Below are 21062 nucleotides of genomic sequence, written 5' to 3' on the forward strand. Positions count from 1 at the left end.
GAATCTTGTACATCATACTTTTCCAGTAAATGAAATCAGAACATTGATTTATTTGATTGCCAAGTCACTTCTGCATTTCCCGCTCTTTTTTCCGGCTTTACGAAAACGCTTTTCTGTTCCTTTACACAGCAAATTATTAGAGGGCCAGCGGCTATTAACTTTTGATGATTTTCTTACTATCTTTTCAAATGTCATCTACACTTTCCCCAAAGCATCTTCAGATACACAGTCTCCCGCTGGTCAACTCAGCCTGTACATATGCAAACTGCATTGTTATTGTTGACAAGTAAATTCAGGTGTGGAATAGAATTCAAACGTAAACAATAACAATGCATTTTGCACACATATACGCTGTGTTGATAAGCTAAATGGTTGATGTTTCAACAAGCTTTGGATAGTAGAGCAAGAAACTGTGATTGACATGAGAAACAAAGATAGTGAAATACTCATCAAAAGTTGTTTTTTAACGATCAATTAAAAATTGCAAAATTAGACAAAACAGCATATAACAATAATCGAAATAATTTATTATTTTTTTCGCGATAATACGATCAATGTCATGAATACACAAAAGTACAAGATGAAATACATAGAAATATGATGATGACGAAAGAGAATAAGAAACATTATTAACATCTTTTATGGTGACATTGCATCAAAACAATAGACGAAATCGTTTTAGCACATTGACATCTTTTGACATAGGAAAGTCATTACATATTGCACAATGCCTTTTTCAATTTAACAGTTCTATTCTGTGTTGATAAATATCGTCAACTTTGCCGAACTTGAAATATTCGGATGTCTCGTCACTGCATATATATCGTTGTCTCCGCTTAATTACATTATTATGTTTTGTAAAGAAAATGATAATAAAAAAAACAATCTGCGATTATATTCGTTCTAATTCCTTATCCTCATTTAATACTTTCGCTACATCTGTTACACTATCCAGGAGGAAGTCAGCAGTTTGCCGACCGAGGCTTGAGGTGAAAACCCGTGAATAGATAACGGCTCTGAACACAAGCACAATGGTAATCCTTTATCTTTGACGAGACGAGATAACAACATAGGGAAAATTTTCAATCGCTAAGAAAGCAACAGGCAGGCCATATTGAAATGAAATTCACATGTAAATGCATTTTTCTGGCAGTTTTCGTAGTTGAACTTAAGATATGAGAAGTATGTTTCCCGTACGCTTTATTAGGTCTAATATCATGTTGAATTATGACTGTGAGTACCGACAAACAAATCTTCAGGCTCATGACGGCGTTGTTCATCGAACCAGATAACGCGAATGCAAGCCATGATGGCCAACATTGATCAGAAAAGCTGATTGCAAAGTAGGCGACTCAACCTTTACTAAGAAAGCCAACCCACTCATGTGTGCGAACAATTTACGCTATCGGTCAATAACATCTCTGAACCGGAATTGATAGCATTAGACAGTCGATCAGTGTACGCTGAATGGCTGATTTGTTTCTAGAACGAAGCCGGGGCTGACTGCAAGGCATACACCTCTGATACCCAAATACAAAGCAATAATATATAATACAATACACGACCATGTATTTTTCAGGGGGATGAAATTGTTTGAAAATATTTAATATCATCAACATGAAGAACCACAAATTAGGAGTGACTTAAATGTTTCTGCAGGTAATGTCGTATTTGGATGATACCATTTTGCTATATCCGTCGACAGCTTTGTAAAGTAATTATAATTGCAACATTTCGAGGACCTCACTCGAAGTCGGTCGCTTCATGGGGTCCTCCTGGGTGCACAATTCAACGACTTTCCGCAACTGTGATAAAGAAACAAGAATAGTTTGCATTAAAACACGGTTCCGGGAGGTATGACGTCACAGTCGTTCGTTCAACTTTTAAAGTGTGTATTAAAATTCATTGATTATAAATCGTGAACTTCTGTTTGTCAAAATACCTAACAGTGATTATTTAGTCGATAACGTTGACCAAAATAAACTGGGCTCTTTTATATGGATGTGTCTGGATTTTGATCTGGACATGATAATCGACATTTTGTTTGGAATTCGGACACAAATACACACAGGGCCATTCTATAGGTCAGCCTACAAGAAGGAGGCCCGTAGCACCCTTTAGTCTCGTTTTCAATAGTGGTAAGTTTTTTATGAGAGCTACAAAACTATAAGGAAAAGGCTAGGTAGCTGGGGAATTATTCTCTTTGATCTATCCAGAATTTTTATTGATATCAGATGAAATTACCTTCTGTAACATTTTCTTTTCTTCCTCAGTCAGCGTGTGATGTTTACGCTTGCCGGACTCTTCACTGTCAATTTTTGCTGCATCTACAGAAATCAATGCATGACAGCTCCGTTTGAAGTACTCAAATTATACACAATTGTGCCATAATACAGGAAATACGATAACATCAAAACTGTCTCTTCAAAAGAGTTAGATCCGCCGATAAAAAGCGATTATTTCAAGTAATTGGTTTCCTGTTTATTGTCCTTGTTGCAGATACATTTGCTTTATTTCTGATACAGTTCACGTCGTAGAGCAAAAGTGATAATGATCTTCTAACATCGATTGCTTCCTATCTCATTTGTCAGTCACTCAAAGCACCTAGGCAGTCGTTGAGAAGAAATCGGTCGCCATATTGGCGGGAGGATGTACTTCGAAGTTTGCATGACAACTCGGATTTTGCGACGTTTGCGCACTCAATTCTTGGAAATATTTCCAGACATTTTTTTAGAATTGATTCTATTTCTATCGAGACTGGAGCCATTAGAGATAATTGCATTGTACTAAAAGGTCAAAAGTCTGCATGTTCACCGTAATTTTCCTTGTTGTTTTCTCTTACTGTTATGATATACTTGTGCAAAACTGATATTATTGTACCAAACTGACTTATTTTGCGCCAAACTGGCAATTACGCGTAATTGGTAACTCTTCTACTCCCACAAAGACCCTTATCAAACCATGACAATGTTTTTCACCTGGTACAATTATCAAAAATAGTTCCATTCTGTTGTCTATTTGACTCTTGCGCGGTTTGGTCAAAATTTTCACTGATTCAACCAATCAATTAACGAGTGAAGAATGGAGATGCCCAAAAGACTAACTTTGTAACAGCATGGAGGGGAATTGCCTAGTCAGGTAGTACAGATGTGCCGTTCACCGTTTGCTTTGCTACAACAACATTTTATCCGAAACATCAATATAACGATATGCAACACTGACTCAGATTTTCCATAATGCCGTTGTTTTAGAACCACTGACTTGATGGAGGGAAATGCAAAGTCAAACTTACACTTCATAATTACGTGATTTCACAGTACAGTACACACAAGCTATACTGAATGTAACACAAATATCAGAGTCTTCATATTCTTTTGTCTTTCCCGTGCTCTTTTCAGCTCATCCCAGTGTTCCTATGGCTCTGGCAAATCAGTAAATGCTATTGTCGACCACAGAATTATTTCACAAAGGGCAGTGACTGGATTCAGGTTTTTTGTCACCGTTTCAGTCCTTCAGACAGTGGAGCAGAAGACTGCTCCCTGTCTATTAACTTACGAATGGTCTCGACATGACGTGTGCATTCTAATGCTTCGAGTTTATAACTCACCCCTACCGCTGCGACTACTAGAACACAGTCCCTTTGAGTGGAGGGACTGTGAATAGAAACACGTCAACGCAATGGAGTCCCTTTGTTGCCGAGTGTGAAAGTCAAAGCACAGGGGGCGCTCACTCCTTGTTTATTTGTGTCTGTGTTTGTTGTTTGTGTGTATGTCTTTGTGTTTGTTTATTTGTTATTTTTTAATAAAATAACAGCGAAAAGCTGTTTTGTTAATATTTGTCAATAAAGAGCAGTTTATTAATTTATTTGTTTGTTTGTTTGTTTGTTGATATGCATTTCCGATGGTTAGGGTTAGGGTTAGGCTTGGGTTAAGGTTAGGGTTAGACTTATTCACCCTCTCTTTTCGCTGTTATTTTATTAAAAATAACAAATAAACAAACACAAAGACATACATACATACAAAGACAGACACAAATTGACAAGGAGTAAGAGCCCCCTGTGGTCAAAGTGTTTTCCTTGACTTTGATCCTGCGGTATTCAGTGATAGAAGACGATACTTCGATGACTTTAAATCGGAAACAGAACGTGTGCACGTAGTTGTCAAGAGAATTAATGCGTAAATGTTTTAGCCATATAGTGTAGGTTGCCAGGTTCTTATTTATAACATTTAACCTTTGCAACCTGTAAAGTTCAAGTGACATGCACGTTTTATATATTGCAAACGGCAAGCAAGGATGGTTCGCTCGCATTGACCGCTCACTAGCAACGTTGCTATATTCACGGAGGGACCGTGTTCTTTTGCTAGAGTCACTGCCAGGACGATTTTTGTCGGTAGCCTTATTGAGCTATTCAAAGTACGTAAAAAGGAACAAACATTTAACAGATGCTCCTTGTGACACTCTATAATATCTCGGAATGTTCAAATCAGCAACAATTTACAGACGTGGGGCAGACGACATTTTTTCTAATGCAGGAGCCAATCAAACGCTTAGGTTTCCAGTTTGAATTTTCTGTGACTGCCCAGGGCCCGAGTCTTCTTATTCTGAATATTAACTTTGGCCTTAACCAATCAAATGACGTGATTCAGACAAGGCATAGTATCATTACGGTCTTAACCTGAGTGGGAAATTTGCAAAGCTTGTCCCAACGTTCAAATTATCCGTCCATGAATCGCAGCTAGGTTTTATTGATTTGTTTGCACATGCGAGCTTCCCTATGCACATTGAAGTTGAATGTCCCCCCCCCCCTTGCGGTGACGATTCAAAGAGAAGGCAGAATATGACGTCACAAACCATCCCAGAATTCATGGGGGTACATGTAGGAAAGGAAGTGACCGAATTTAATCATTGCTTCCTGACGTACTGAGATGAGATTTAGTCGACACAAAATCACCTAGGATTCTAACTTATCATTTTGGTAGCTGAAATATGGACGCAAAATCACCTAGGATTCTAACTTATCATTTTGGTAGCTGAAATATGGACGAGATATATTGCATACTGATTTCTGTGACTGAGTTCGTATCAATCAAACTCCCAGAATACTGGCAACGATAGATATCGAATCGGGCGGACAAAAAGTATATCATTGTTTTCTAGGGAAAAATAGCAAGTTGTTAACGGATCGGTCAAGATTTTTCTTTGACAGTCTATATTGTCTGTCTGTCTCAGTGTCTGCCTGTTTGTCTGCCTGCCTGCCTCTCTTACTCTCTTCCTCTCAATCACTTACAATTAAAAACCTAGCAATAATGTAATATTTGAATCGGTTGTAAAAATGAGATATTTACAAAAGAAACGTGTAGCTACTTACCTACAAACATCTGGGAATTTCGGGGGGGGGGGTAAGGCGACAACCCTCAAATGCCAATATATTGGTGAACTTGATCGTCATACTCCCATGTAGAAAGTTTGCTTTCCTTATGCATGCGGAGTGACGTCATATGCCGAGGGCAAGCGGAGACACAGGAAATTGATGCCAATACTGACATCTATAGGTCAGTGTCACTCTGCATGTTTATTCCAGTCACTAAGACTGATTTTCCCGTTTCATTTCCTTTTTTAGATGTAGATCCATGCATATAGCTCTTGCTAAGTAAGCTATATTCTGCTCTCGAGTTATTTCGCGCATCGAAATCGAACGTTTTAAACTTTTCCTCACAATCTGCCAGTGTCAAAGTCTATATTCCATGATTTCACGACCAAGAATAAATCAGGGGTCAACGTAGAAAGTTTCCCCTTAGAGAAACAAATCAAATTCTAGAGTTACCATTTTAGTGACATTCAAAATGGTGGCTATCCCTCTATACTGAATGGGGATCTGCATTTTTCGAAAAATAAACCAAAAAAACCAAAACGAAACAAGACGATGTGAAACTCCATTTGCTCTACAAGGCTGCTAAACGAGTCTGCACCGCAGTACACCTGAAAAGTATTGTACATATTTTGCTCACCCGAAAAGACTGTCACCGTGGCGCATTCCACCGTATTGTACAAATATGTGAAAATCACACTGTTTCCTTTGATGCGGAGGCTGTATGTAATTTTATTTGCCCAACAACTGTATCGAAAGTTTGATCAAACATATCTGCTGAACCAACTTAATGATTGGTGTTGGCAAACTGTGTGCGATTTTTTGTCAGTTTAGAAATTAACCCAGCAGCGGGGACTAGATACGCACATCCTCGCTTCCAGACGATTTGATATGGTTTCGTAGGTTTATTAGGCCTATATCTCGTTTGTTTATATCTTTTCACAATATCAAACATACTGTGCTATTTTCAGTTTTTCATCTTTAAATCCCATTGCAATTACTCAGTGTCATTACAGTTGGTCAGAAAAAGTGGCGAATAATCATTGAAAAAAAAAATTAAAATCGTCAACATTTTTTTTATCGTTCCAATTATGTTTTTAGGTAGTGTTTGATGTTACTGTGATAAAATGGAATGATCGAAGATGAACAATATACCTTCTTCGATGCGTTGGGTGTCATTTTCATCACTTTGACTACTGGAAAAGGCGCTTGAAATCTGCCGAGGAAACTTGCTACGTTGGCTTGACTCCCTGAAGGAGAAATGTTGATACCGTGGTAAATATGTGATGACAGTATTTCAGTAAAAGTAAAGAGACGCGCCAGCTTTGGTCCTCTTCAAGAGAAGGCGGCAAGAACAACTAAACTACCTCGTTTCTGTAAACATTTATAACTTCAGTCAGTCAATCAATCAATCAATCAATCAATCAATCAATCAATCAATCAATCAATCAATCAATCAATCAATCAATCAATCAATCAATCAATCAATCAATCAATCAACCAACCTATGTATATCTATCTATCTATGTATCTATCTATGTATCTATGTATCTATGTATCTATGTATCTATCTATCTATCTATCTATCTATCTATGTATCTATGTATCTATCTATCTATCTATGTATCTATCTATCTATCTATCTATCTATCTATCTATCTATCTATCTATCTATCTATCTATCTATCTATCTATCTATCTATCTATCTATCTATCTATCCATCCATCTATCTATCTATCTATCTATCTATCTATCTATCTATCTATCTATCTATCTATCTATCTATCTATCTATCTATCTATCTATCTATCTGTTCAACCACTCACCTAGTTCTCCCACTCGTCCATCTGCAGTATTTGTCCATTCATCACAAACCCCAAGGCTATTTTACTGTCTGTCTATATGATAAGTATATCTTCCTCTGGGTTTGAGCACCAATCGATTGATCAAGCAAGTGAGAGATTTATTTGAAAAAATCCAAGGATCCAAATTGAGGTAAAATGCTCACCCATGCATTGCTGCTACCAAACTTTTTTCGAACTCTTCGTGGTCCACCATCTGTTCTTCGAGTTCGCGTGTCCTCGCTCTCGCTTCGTCCTCAAGGTTGATGTCCTATAAAACAATTGTTATTCAAATCAGATAGTACATCGTATCAGAACAGGCTCCAAATATATCGTGCCATGACGAACAGCCATGATTTGACAGCCATGATTTACTGATTGATTATTTCATAGAGAAACATAGATAGAGTGGCAACGGGTATTGTTTAAGGCGTGAAGCGGTTACGTAACCCATCCATGTTCGCCTCGCCTCAGGTTGCTCTCGCCTCTCTTTTCCGAAGAGTGCCGACCATGAATCCTTCGGTAATTTTCGGATTTTCGCCAATTGTTAAGCGAAAGTATGTTCGGCAAAGTTTGTGTTGTTGTTGTCGTGTGGTGCTGAGCAGAATTGACGTGCTGGCGAAAACGGGAGTGTTTTGAGCTTCAGGAAAATGAGTTTTACCGTTTTAAAAATTCCTCTCATATTGTTATGAATATATAATGAGTGTGTTTGAACCAAATTTGAAAGTCTTTTATCGATACTGTATGGTTTTACTCAATAGTTTACGGTCAGTCATACCCTCTTTTACACGTGCGTCAAGGAAGGACATGTTTATGAAACTGCTGGCGTGTTATGTTTTGATTGGCGTGAAGCAGTGTTTCTGGCCTGAGAGCTCACAAAGTAACTATGGTTGCTACGCGACTGGCAGTACGATGCCATCTCGTCGTATTTTTTTGCATAATCTCGTGTAATTATCAACCAAAAACAAAGCCTCCAAAAAGTTTAACACCTTTGGAGCTCATTTTAATATGAAAAGCCAATAGTCTACCGAGACGACCATGGAACAAAAGGCATGCAATCGTTGCGACTCTGCCTATGTTACTCTGTGATTATGTCTGAGAAGTTTTAATACATTGTATTTATTCTCTCGTTGACGTGCTATTGTGAGTTGAGTCTATTAGTTTTCTGAACTATGATCAGTTTCTCCAAACTGAGCCAACTTTTGATTATTCTGGTTTGTCAGCAAACGTTCTGCGCTGCAGCCGCCATCCATGCAGTGGGAAGCAAATGAACTATGTGATGTCGCAACTCTTCACGGTTTTTTTTTTCACAGTCACTTCAGACGGTTAAATTCAAGTCGGTATAGACATTAACGAGGTGAGGTCTGGGTAGAAATAGCGAAAACGAGAAGAGATACGAATAAGGAGACAACTTGACATTTCACTTTTGGAAATATCGCCTTCAAAAGTAGAAGACGTCAATCACTCAATGGAAACAAGCACTGTCTTATCCTGCTCTTAATTGCCATCTCGCCAACACATGTTACCGATATTACTTACTTCAATCAAACCATAACCTTTTAGTCATTTTTCTTCTGATCTTAATATGGTATTGCATCACACCACGCGTGATTTGAGTTGGAAATATTAATTTGTTAAACGATGAATCTACACGCACAGTTCTGATTCCTATGTTGAAGAGCAATGATGTCAAATTCACATCTGTACACATTTAGCAACAATTATCTTTATGTAAGTCGGACAATATCTTCATCAAATTCTAATCATAAAGATCCCTTGATTTCATATCCATAGAATATTTCATGTCACTCAATTATATTTAATTTTGACGTTGACTTTCCTAATGACGTTGACAAGCGTACAAAGTCACGTACACAATCCAAGAACACCCGGCGTAGCGTAGGTGAAACCAATTCCGTTCATCGTCGTCAATTGCCGATGATACCATCAGCAGTAAGTTACACATATCAGTTGCATTGCAGACACCTTATCAGATAATCGGGTGGCATATTAATGCCAAAGTTCCATCAATGATGGATGGTTACAAAGCCTGAATAATACATAGCTTGATAATTTGAAAGTGTACAGATACGTGTGTATAATGATACTTAATAACAAAGGTATGTACATTTTGACGACAATCAAAGAATTAATAGTTTTTTCGCCTTTCAACAAACGCAGTCATCTCATTCATTGTGAAAACCCAACACCATAAATTATTCATGCCATTGTCGGATAATTACCATGACCCAGACGCTAAGCTTGCCCAAAACATTTTACTCACTTTTAATATGTATCCATAGCTATAGATTATGATATTGATTTCTAAGCACGATAAGAATCTTTCCAGATATGCACGTCACGACTAAACCGATAATATTTCATGCGTTGTGAAACTACACGTATCACGTGATCGAGTCTCATGGTTAAATCAAAGTGTAAGTGATCGTTGCTCATTAATATTAGGATAACAAAACAGGTGATGTGCAACCCGACAAAACGGTTTGAAGATTCTGAAAACCCACCGCGTCAAACTGATCGTATTTCTTTGTTTTCGATCTGTACACAATGAAGGAAATGTCCATAGGACAGATGCCATTTCTGAACAACATCGTTAAGGCAACACATAAAACGTCCTTTACTATTCATCTTAGTTAACTTGTCCAGACAAGATAGTTTACTCTCGCTGAACATGCGCTATACTTGATTAGCCAAAATCTGAAGCACCTCTTTACCAAAACATTCAAATAAACAACTAAACAAACAGACAAACAAACAAACAAACAAACACACACACAAATGAAACAAAATGAAAATCAAAACAGGAAAAGACGACGTGGTATGAAATATTTTTGGAAAGATTTTTGATCTTCTGATGACTTGAATAAAAACTCATTGATGTTGTTATTTCCGTCAGTTTGCCGTTTATGCCCTAGTAGACCATCACCGAGATCATACCGATATCACTTTCGATATTGGACATCATCAAGGTCACGATTTTCTCTTGTGACGTCATCCTAGCAGTATACCCCACCATCGACGTCAAAAACATCTCATAGTGAGCCATTATCAACCTTGTTCTTGTCTCCATGGTGACATCAAGAAGGTCACCGGTATGTTTGTCGTATGACAATGGTTAAAGTAAAGTGTTTTGTTGCTCAACATCTCCTAGTGGTAAGTTGTGTCTCACTACGTGGGGTATAATTGCCTTGTGCCTTCTTGCGTTCGTCACCAGAGTTTAGTGGTTTACGATATAACGTCGCAAAGGCACAGTACCTCATCGTGTTGCGTCAAAGCACCGATAGGGGACCATGATTAAAGTCGACCGTCGAATCAGTGGTTTCTTTTACAGTATGTTGAAAACATGGGAAGAGGTAAATTTGAAAAAACCACACTGTGAAAATAATTTGAATCCAAGAAAAACTATTTTATGGAACAATAAGGACATTTTGATTGGAAAACGTTCTATTTTTTACCAGGATTTTGTAGATGCAGGATTCCTATATTTAGAACAATTGTACAACGAAAATGGCCAAAAGCGGGACTGGGATTCTGTACACAATAATGGTATCCCTCAATCATCCATTTTGAAATGGTTTGGACTAAAAAGTGTTATCCCAGCCAACATACAAGTGAATCAGCAAAGTACAGCTGATGATGAAGATGAAGTAAAAATTGTATCGAAACACAGGTCAATCAGTGTGGAACTGTGTAATATAAAAGTAATCACACAGCTGATTAATGACATTAATTTTATACCACCAAAATCAGAACTGTATTTTGAACATGAATTTAAAATCAATGTTACTAACTGGAACGAAATTTATCATCTTCCAGTTAAGGTAACTATCGACTGTAAGTTGAGAGAATTTCAGTTTAAAATTTTACACAATATCCTGTATACGAATGCTAGACTGAGTAAAATGAACATACCCACAGTTGATAATCTCTTTGTTCTTTCTGCAAGAAACAAAGAAGAAACTTTACTCCATATTTTACATGATTGTCAACATGTGCAACTATTTTGGGAAGCATTTTTCATGTTATGGGGACAAAAATTAAAATTGAGAGTAAGACCAAAAATATGGCAGATCATACTAGGTGATCCCAAACTTTCTAGTATTGTGAATTTCCTACTGCTTATTGGTAAAAGGTACATTTATATTTGTCGTTGTAAAAAGACCTTGCCTAACTTTACAGCATACAAAAGATTTGTGAACTCTATACAAAAAACTGAGTATCACATTGCCTTGAGAAAAGATAAAATTTTTGCCCATAATAAAAAGTGGAGAATTTACAGTACTAATATCCACCAAGACCCTAGCACAACAGACATACACAATAATGATGTATGATCACTACTTTATTGATTTCTGTAATGTCTTTTTTTTCTCAGATTTAATGAGACATGTATTTGAAAATTTTTGATAACTCCAATAAAAACGTTAAAAAAAAAAAAAAAAAAAAAAAAAAAAAAAAAAAAAAAAAAAAAAAAAAAAAGTCGACCGTCTAGCCATGTGGCATCATCGAAATCAAAAACCTCTTTTTTTTGCATTATTCTGATCAATATTTAAGGTCTGACTGTCAGATCCACTTATTTCTACATTACAGGGGCTCTCCACCGTGTACCTAACTAAAAGCAACTTGACAACCACTCTGACACATTGTAGTCTGCGAGAAGGCAACGACTCAACTGACAGAATGTATACAGGAGTGTTTCCCCCTGGAGCAATGATATTTGGTTTTTAAGGTTGGGTGATTGAAAATTATAGAGAAAACAGAAAACATACAGTGTTGTGATGATTGATATCATTTTCAAATGATTAATAAAGTTGACCTTCTCGTGTAACCATAGAAGTTTAATGAAACTTTATTGCAGCGTGTAAGACTTCTAGTTTAATATTTGATGAGTCAAACTGAGCAATCTTCTTCTGCGACACACAGAGCATGCGCTTCCGTTTGAGATCCTGAAAATAATGATGTACACAGTCAAATAATTTACATCTCCGCAATGGGACCTGTTTGGTCATCATCATAAACCTGTTGTACAGGTGTTTGTCATGAAAGATGGCATATGGCTGCTATTTTCAGTACTTTGACACAATTCTGTATTCATTGCACTAAAGTCATCGCTGCATGTGTACTGATTTTGTGTACATAGGAGTATGGTGTATGCTCTGAATATTAACCTTGTAGCAGTACGAATAGCACATGCCTGCATACAACCATGAGTTAAAAATATGTCACAGTGTGAACGTTTTGCACACTTTTCCCAGTTTACCTATACTTATTTTTGAAAATTAAAATATTCGAAATCTTGAGAAAAGACAGACCATGTGACAAATCCTGCAATGCACTATATCGAATACAGCTCTCTCAGTTTCTTTTAGTTTCAGAACTGTGGCCACACCAAGCGATACAATCAGGATTCACATGAAGTTCTGGAATACTTTTCTCATCACAGGTCAGCTTAGGCTCTGAGGTATGAGTGAGTCGATATACCATGAGTACAGTGGCCGGTGAAAGTCTGTGACAGGGCATGCCCAATAATCAATCTATGGATATATTGGTTTGTGGGACTCAGTGTGCGTTTGAATAGTACGGGCGAAATTCTTCTCACGAACGATTTTTCTGTCTGTAGGATTCCTTTCATGGCAAATAAACAGGCTCCTATAGGTTTATGGTAAATTATATCATACCCGCATAATATTGATGGCACAAATACAGCGATCTGATTGGTCGAGACGTGAAAATAACCGTGCTATATTAGTAATATGGCACGGTTGGAACAGGCAGAGCAAAAGTCCTTTTTTTGACATTCCACGCCAGAATTTCAATATATTGTATGATATAATAGCAATAAACCACACTCAGCGACGGTATACCACTCGGTTTTGACCAGTTCACTTCATATATGCCCTCGCTATTACTCTTGCATTTATGTCGTGAACTGATCAAAATTTTTCGGTAGGCCCTATACCGTGTCTGGGTGTGGTTTATTGCTTAATTTTGTGACATGGCTCAGCAGGGCCGGTCTCTTCTGATGGGGGCTTAGTAGGATATTGCAATGTTAAGCTGATATCTATATGCTGGGGAGAAGCTATTGCAAAGGTTTGAGTTACCTGTGCGTAAACGTTATAAGCAGGGTTGTACGTCTCCTTGCCAGGCTCGTCGGCACTCATGATTTTCAAATCAATGTTATCAGGATCTGCACAGGCCATCTTCGGTGTCGTTTTGAACTACAGCAGACAAAATGAATAAATAAAGGCGTGAAGTTTGATAGAGATCCAGATATACGATATTGTATAAAAAAATACAAACCCGGTCTGTGTAAAAGCGTTTTAATCATCCTGTTTCTACAGCAACGGCTGTCGGTCAAATAAACAGCTAATATCAGAACTCTGTTATGAAATCAACACAATGGATAGTGTGACGTGGATCAGTTATGGCGCGAAATCGTTTGCACAATAACCTTTTTTTCTGGCAATTTTTACATGATGGCAAATTATAATTACACCAGTAAAAATTGATATTCCCTTTAATCAAGTAATAGGTGAAAAGACGTAAATTCAACTTTAGCTACTGATTGCCACCAATCCGTATGCTCGTTATATTAGTGGTTTTATTACTCGTATTTTACACACATCAAAGCGATATTGATATTTTGACTTAGTTTCAAAGAATACATTCCACATTGCCCACCAAATAACCACACCTAGCTAGGTGTCGACCCCACCTATTCCTACTCAATATACACCGTACAACTTTTACTGATCGACACGGACCGTTCCTGCACAACACTATACCTATTCCCGTCAACGATCTTTAAGACTGCATCTAGCCGCAAATAAGCGATCAAACACCGTCGGACAAAATCTGAACATTTAAAATGCATTTAAGCGTATGCTTTCAACCAAAGGTTTTATTATCCAAATCGCGGTCATGTCTGCTTAATGATCACAAACTTCCGATGATGTATACAAATTTTCGTGGCCACCACTCATATCAAAAATATGTGCTATCTTTTGTCCGTTACAGATATTAACGATTTACCCTTCAGCTTATTATATTGAAAATATGCCTTCTCGCTATGAATCACACATGTACCCATTTGTGCACGAACAGAGAGTCATGTTGAACTTATCTTCTTAGAGATAATTGTCATCGTAACCGCAGGCCGCCGTTGCCATGGTAACACACATTTGCCGAGGCGTAGCTGATGAAGTAATTAACTGGCGACACGCTCTGTGGTGTACACACAATTGAAGTGTTGAAACGTATTCTCCCATGGATTATATTGTTATTCCATTTCGTTTCATCCGTGAAACCATATCCACAGAGGATATACACACTATGATATGATTCTACCCGCAAGCAACATTTAATACCAAGATGTGGTTTCTACTGACGATTAAAATGTTGCATTACATGTATCTCCAGGCATTCATAAACTAATATGATGTTAACATTGAAACTCTTTCAAAATTATTCAAAATTATTTATGGAAATAATGTGCCATCCGCCATGATAATCTGAATGTTATCTCCTCAGTCGTTTTTTTTATCTATAGATTTGAAGGAAGCTTGTATATTACATTGATTACAGTAGGATCGGAGAATTTTATAAATCATAAAAGTCCACATAATTGGCAATTTTTCTCGCTCAAGATTTCTCCAAAGGTAATATTAATGACATGCCTCACATTTGTGGGAAGGAATAATCATGGAGCTGGTCTAATGTTTTGTTTCTCATTTTGCTTGATTCTGTTTCAGAGATCACTTCGCTTCAATAGAAAGATTTACAAAATAGCACCCCTTAATCTTGATATTGTTTTCAAGCGAATGGGTTAAATTGTCCGCCCTGGTGTTGCGAGCACATCAAAAATATTCAAAAGACATTTGACCGACGAATTGCGTCTGAACACTAACACGGCTTCATGTTCCTTAGCAACGCTACCTCTCTTGAATTATTCATGAGTTGTTCCGCAAGACTTCATCGCCGTTACATCAGTGACGAATAAACCTCCAACTTGTACATATAGCATACATGCTAGTATCAGCACCCTAAATATGACGATATCTTCGATTCTCTACTCTGTATTTCCAAGAACAGTGCATCGTTCTGCTATTCTCACAAATCTGGTGATTTTCCTCTCAACATGTAGTTCACTCGTGTTATGCTCCGCGAATCTGCATCGAAACCTAAGGTTTCGATGCATAGATTGCCCACATTAGGCGAACGTCCTTTCATACATTTAAAAAGGTGACAGGAACACCAATATCACCAGAAATGTGACAATGACATCAATTCATAGGTTATGTCTAATATTCATCCCCTGTTTTATGTTTTCGTCGCTCGGTGTGGGTTCACATGGAGGGCAATTTAGCTTCATGTCAGTTTATGGCGCATACATGGTTTCAGGCAAGCTTTGATCTAGGGCATGCGCTGTTTTCAGTCAAATAATCGTTTAAGCAACCCTGGCTATGGAAAACTAAACTCACACGTGTGTCATCCATCAAACTCGAATCATCATCGCCATCTTACCTTATACCAAGCTCCTTCGAAACACGACCTGTACGACAAATTGATGAATTCAATATGGCGGCAAAACGCAGAATTTAAATATTTATAGCTCGCATCGGCATAAAATTGTCCACAGCCAATAACTTTAATGGCCCATTGAATTAAACGGTGGGCATACCAGTCAGCGAACGAACGTAATATGGCTTTTCAAATTTAAATGAAAGTAGCAACGATCCAATTGGATTATGAATCTACGGTCATATGAAAGTTTAACAAAACAAGCAAAATGCTTGAATCCATCTCGTCTTCGAATTCAATATTTACAAATCAAAAAAGATGAAGTATCGTGTTGAATAAATTAAGATGTATTCTCCATTTATCAATGATGAAAGCTGTGTCGCTGTCTCACTATTTCGGACGTTTTACCGGGGTAATGAAAATCGCATGAATTTAGATATAAAAATAGATACTGATATTATCATGTGTATCAAACGAGTACATTACGAAAAAACCTCATCTAGCCTCATTTGGATTATATAATCATCTGATACTTTTACCAAAACTACTTCTTTATGTATTGAAAATGAATAAAAGAAACCATCATTTGTTGTCTAATTACTAAAAGTCAGACGAATAGTCACCTAGAGTACAAACTACTCGTCAAAACGACAAGCTAGAGAAACAGTGTTTTAGATGGATTAAAATACTACCAACGATAAATGGTACATTTGAGAACTATACCGTTACACCTTTCTGACAAGCATCGTAAACATTCATTAAAGTTACCGAGAAAACCTCTTTTAATACAAAAATCTACTCTTAAGACGTTTAATACATTTCAGTACATTTCAGTATTATATGTTTTTAGAAAATGATTTTAGTTATACGATGTTTAAATAACTGTGAAATAGTAGGAAAAAAGTTACGGTGTTAACGGCGTATTAGAGACTGTTATTGAGTTGTTCCCGTGTTAGAATTTATTCCAGTGAACATGTATAAGTAATGAAGCTCCAACATTTCGCACTGACGTTTATCTATAAAAATATGGCCACGCCTTAGGATCGATAACTTTTGCAGCTGTACTCTCTTCTTCATTTCTGTTAACTATATGGTCTTCTTATGCTTTAGAGTTCTTAAATGTTTATCATTTCGTTTTTACATTTGTACAAGAAATAAAGCCGAAGAAATGGCATTCTTCGTTTTGCGTCCTTGTGAGCATAGGTTTCTTATGGTTTATCAGAAAAATAACAACGCAGTGTATTTGAATATAGCTTGTCAGGCTAAGGCCGAGAAAAATAAAAAGTTTGTTTCTCATCCTAGACATATTGCAAAAATGATGCGGTGACGTGTTTTTTTCTTTTCAATTTTTTTTATTCTTCACCAAACAAGAACGTGCAAAAACATGAAAACAACATAGGAATGCACGCAGGGAAAAATGCAAAGCAGTGTTGCTTTAGTATTTGTGTATAGCGATAGTTCTCAGGTTTGACTTTTAGTGCAGTAATGCCGTTTTGACAGCTTAATATAACAGTGACATATGTGTACAGTTCTGAATGAAAAAGTTAGTGTCAGTTATTTTGTTTACAGGGCTGTGTTATGTACTATCGTCGCGTATTTTTGCGTTTTTTTCATTTTATTTCCTCATGGGCAGAAATAAAGTTGACGCGGCGGGTCTCAATTGACACGCGCGAGGATGAGAAACAAACTTTTTATTTTTCTTGGCCTAAAATCCGTTTTTCATAAATTTTGTAAAATGCACCTAAAACACCTTCATGCTTGCAAAATGTCACACCATATTGCACATAATGGAGGTGAAACAAGTTTAGCTTTGGTGGGCACTCATATTACATGGGAACAATCAAGCAAATATAAAACGTGCGTTCATAAGATTTTCTTTGTGTATTTATGGCCCTGCTTACATGTATCTTTCAAAACATTGAGTGTATTCCAAACAAAGAAATTCAGTACTCTGCCCTAAGTTGATACGTTCAAGAAAGAATGATTGCATCTTAGGGTGCGTCCCGGCGTTAAACGTAACAGCTTGTGTGAAAGCTGCCTTGAAACAGTGCAGTAGCGTGTGCGTGTGTGTTTCAGTGACGGTGAGAACAACATAGCTGAGCCTACTGTATGATGAAAATAATTTCATTTTTCTGCAAATTCTGTGTGCGCCTATAGCATGTTGGCTTTAAAAATGACCTCCAGGTAATGACAGATAAGCCAATGTTTACTATACTGACACTGTTAAGCAAATGATATCATTGCCATGCACACTAAACATACTTCATTAAATATTCAATAGGAAAAGTACGCAAGGTAATATCAACTGAATCCATAGCTCGGGTGTTATCATACTTTATAACCCACTGTTATTGAACTTGCCGTTATTACGCTTATTTAAGTTGTAAGTCCATCAATTCGGAATTTCTTTCGTTGAAGTAAATTCATCCGTTTATACTAAGTTAATGTTGACAACACCAGATTATTTACTCATAATGCCACAGCAAACCACTTCACATGACATAATCATAACATAAAATCTGAGATAAACTTGATTCTTATGCTCTTAAAACAAACAAACAAACGACAACAACAACAACAACAACAGAATAAAAACTACAACAACAAAAACCACTATCAAAACGCTGAGTAAACTTGGGAATTATTAAATTTTGTGAAATTACTTTTAATGTCATAAACTTGCTATTCGTTTCGAATTTTTTAACTCAGCCACAGATTGTAATATTAAAATCCAACATGCTTTTTGAGTATATCATTCACTTTGGTAGGGACGTCCATGCACCGCTGTGTATCAGAAACTTGTTATCGCTTATAATCAGTATCAAAGAATCATTCTCACAACTGGTATCAGTGATTTCCTCACGGGATTTTTGGAAACTCTTGAAAGCTGAAGGGTGTCGTTCGAAAGCTTTCTGAAACTGTGGAAATATTTTACCCCATCACCAAGCTGCAAAAACACCCATGTGTAAAGGTTCGTTCACCACGTGAGGAATGAAAAATTTTTCTTCTACAGAATAATTTTATTTCATGTGTCTTATTCAAACATTCCCGTTTAAAATTTCTGATTTTTACAGTTTGAATAAAGATACAAACGGACGCAAAACTTGAACAGAAAAATTGCATCAAAATTTCATTGAGTCACAATACGTTTGCGCCAAGTTTTAATGGGTCAAAAATCTATCAAACTATCCAATCCAGTCCAGTTTTCACAAATGAGCGAGATCCCAGGAGTTGATACATAATGAATTAATTAAACGCTTTTACTAAGCGTTTTGATAGTGGTTTTTTTTGTTATAGATTTTTTCTTCTCTTGTTGTTGTTATTGTTGTTGTTTTTTTTTTTTAAGAGAATAAGAATCGATAACTCGATTTGCGAACTGAAAACGACTCTACGGAATGTATATCAACAAAGAGTAGAATTCTGAAGGATACAAAATAATAGTCGGTTATTGGGGTGTTTCATAATCATAGATTTTCATTTTTGAGAACTAAATATTAGAAAGGGAAAAGATTGTAAAACTTGGTTCACACTCCTGTGCTCTACATTACCCCTGTGTGCAGAGGAAGAAACGGGGATAAAAATGAGAAAAAATAAAGCTAATGCAATATCTGAAGAGATGTTTTGAAAGCATGATGGAATGGTGCATGCAAATTTAGTGACAAAATCGAAGGGGAGATTATTACCGTTGGTCTAGGTTCATATGTGAAAGTGACGTTTAATAGAAGGGATTTGGTAAGATTACGTGACAGAGTTGTCTGATTGAGAATATAAGGGTCTAAGGGGAGCGTATCTTTGTTGATCTGAAAGAGATTTCAATCCAGTCCCTAAGTCGGACTTAATCACACTAATAAATCTGGTATGCAGCTAATACGCGACAGACTTCTTCGAAAATGATACTCAGAGTTATCGTGCGTACACGTTGTATTACATCAAGTGTAAAAAGAGTAAGCATTCAGGGACAAAGTCGTTAATGTATGTATGTATGTATGTATGTATGTATGTATGTATGTATGTATGTATGTATGTATGTATGTATGTATGTATGTATGTATGTATGTATGTATGTATGTATGTATGTATGTATGTATGTATGTATGTATGTATGTATGGATGTATGTATGGATGGATGGATGGATGGATGGATGGATGGATGGATGGATGGATGGATCTATGGCTTGATAGATGCGGAGAGAGAAGGTTTTGTAAGTGGCATGGGCGGTTGGATAGAATTATTAAAGTACTAAATGCTAACGTATTCTGAGAAGATGTAAACTTACCCTTTTCCATAAAGATGTTAACAATGCCAAAAGGAAAATAGATTACAAATTGAGATAGCTGGTTGTCTATTTTTGCTAATAAGTACGTGACATCCGATGTGTATATCGATTGTTCCCAAAGTCTGCATTCTTAATTTAGTAACGACATTTCACCGTTTCGATCTACACTGAACTGTTATTCAAGTAATGATTCGCATGTTAAACATTTGGCTTCTGGGAACGATGAACAATCGAAATACGTCCTTTGCAAAAAAAAATAGATTTAAGGGATAAAGTCGCCTTTTTGTTATTTTTTCCCGTGAAATTTGTTTGATATAAAAAGTAGTTTGTATTAGACTTCTTGAAACATTCTGAAATACTGGTCGAGTGTGCACAACATCAAAGGTGCTTTTAGCAAGACAATATTTAACATTCAGTGAAACATTTTACGGTCTGTATCAAACAATCAAGATCATAAGTTCAAGCGTGAAACTCACCAGGCATGGCTGAACATACACTGTTACATAAAGTGTGGACCACATGCATGTTCAAGATTTTGTAAAGGAATATTAATTGACGGTGCCTTTCATATAGATAAGGATAACAACATTCCCTTACGTTGTGGCAATGTTTATTTGTAATAGTAAAGCAAGTCGGGATAGGAAAAATCCATTTTGTCTTGAGGCCACAAACGAAATCACCTTTTTGCATTCAGCAAAAGGGTTATATTTGATACTTATGCAGTTTTGTACGGTCGTCATTTTGTACACTGAGTGACTCTATGCAACTATTTCAAGTGTTCTTGATATCACAAAAAAAGTTCAAAAAGAGCGACTTTGTCCCTTTAAGGTGCTACGTTAATAAGACTTTGTCCATTTTGTATCGTCAAAATGCAAGATTTTCCCTTTTAACCGTTTCATGTTCACTGTTTATTGGAAGACATTGTTATAATATACGCTCACACGACCATATGTCGACCAACGTTTTGGCTTACTCTATAGATGGCATCAAAGGAAAGTCGTATTTTTCTTTTGGTAGAATAGTTAAGAGGTTAA

The 21062-nt window shown here is 36.8% G+C and overlaps 1 protein-coding gene across 1 annotated transcript; it reads right to left on the bottom strand.

Moving 5' to 3' along the window:
- Positions 1-506: 506 nt before the first annotated feature.
- LOC139139928 (uncharacterized) lies at positions 507-15911 on the bottom strand. Its single transcript, XM_070708890.1, has 6 exons — positions 15755-15911; positions 13333-13449; positions 7378-7481; positions 6524-6618; positions 2245-2327; positions 507-1805 (listed from the first exon to the last, which is right to left on the bottom strand). Exons 2-6 carry the CDS (start codon positions 13429-13431, stop codon positions 1719-1721), a joined length of 468 nt encoding a protein of 155 aa, XP_070564991.1. The 5' UTR covers positions 13432-13449; positions 15755-15911; the 3' UTR covers positions 507-1718.
- Positions 15912-21062: the final 5151 nt, after the last annotated feature.

Source organism: Ptychodera flava, chromosome 9, assembly GCF_041260155.1.
Source record: "Ptychodera flava strain L36383 chromosome 9, AS_Pfla_20210202, whole genome shotgun sequence".
Taxonomy (NCBI): Eukaryota; Metazoa; Hemichordata; class Enteropneusta; family Ptychoderidae; genus Ptychodera; species Ptychodera flava.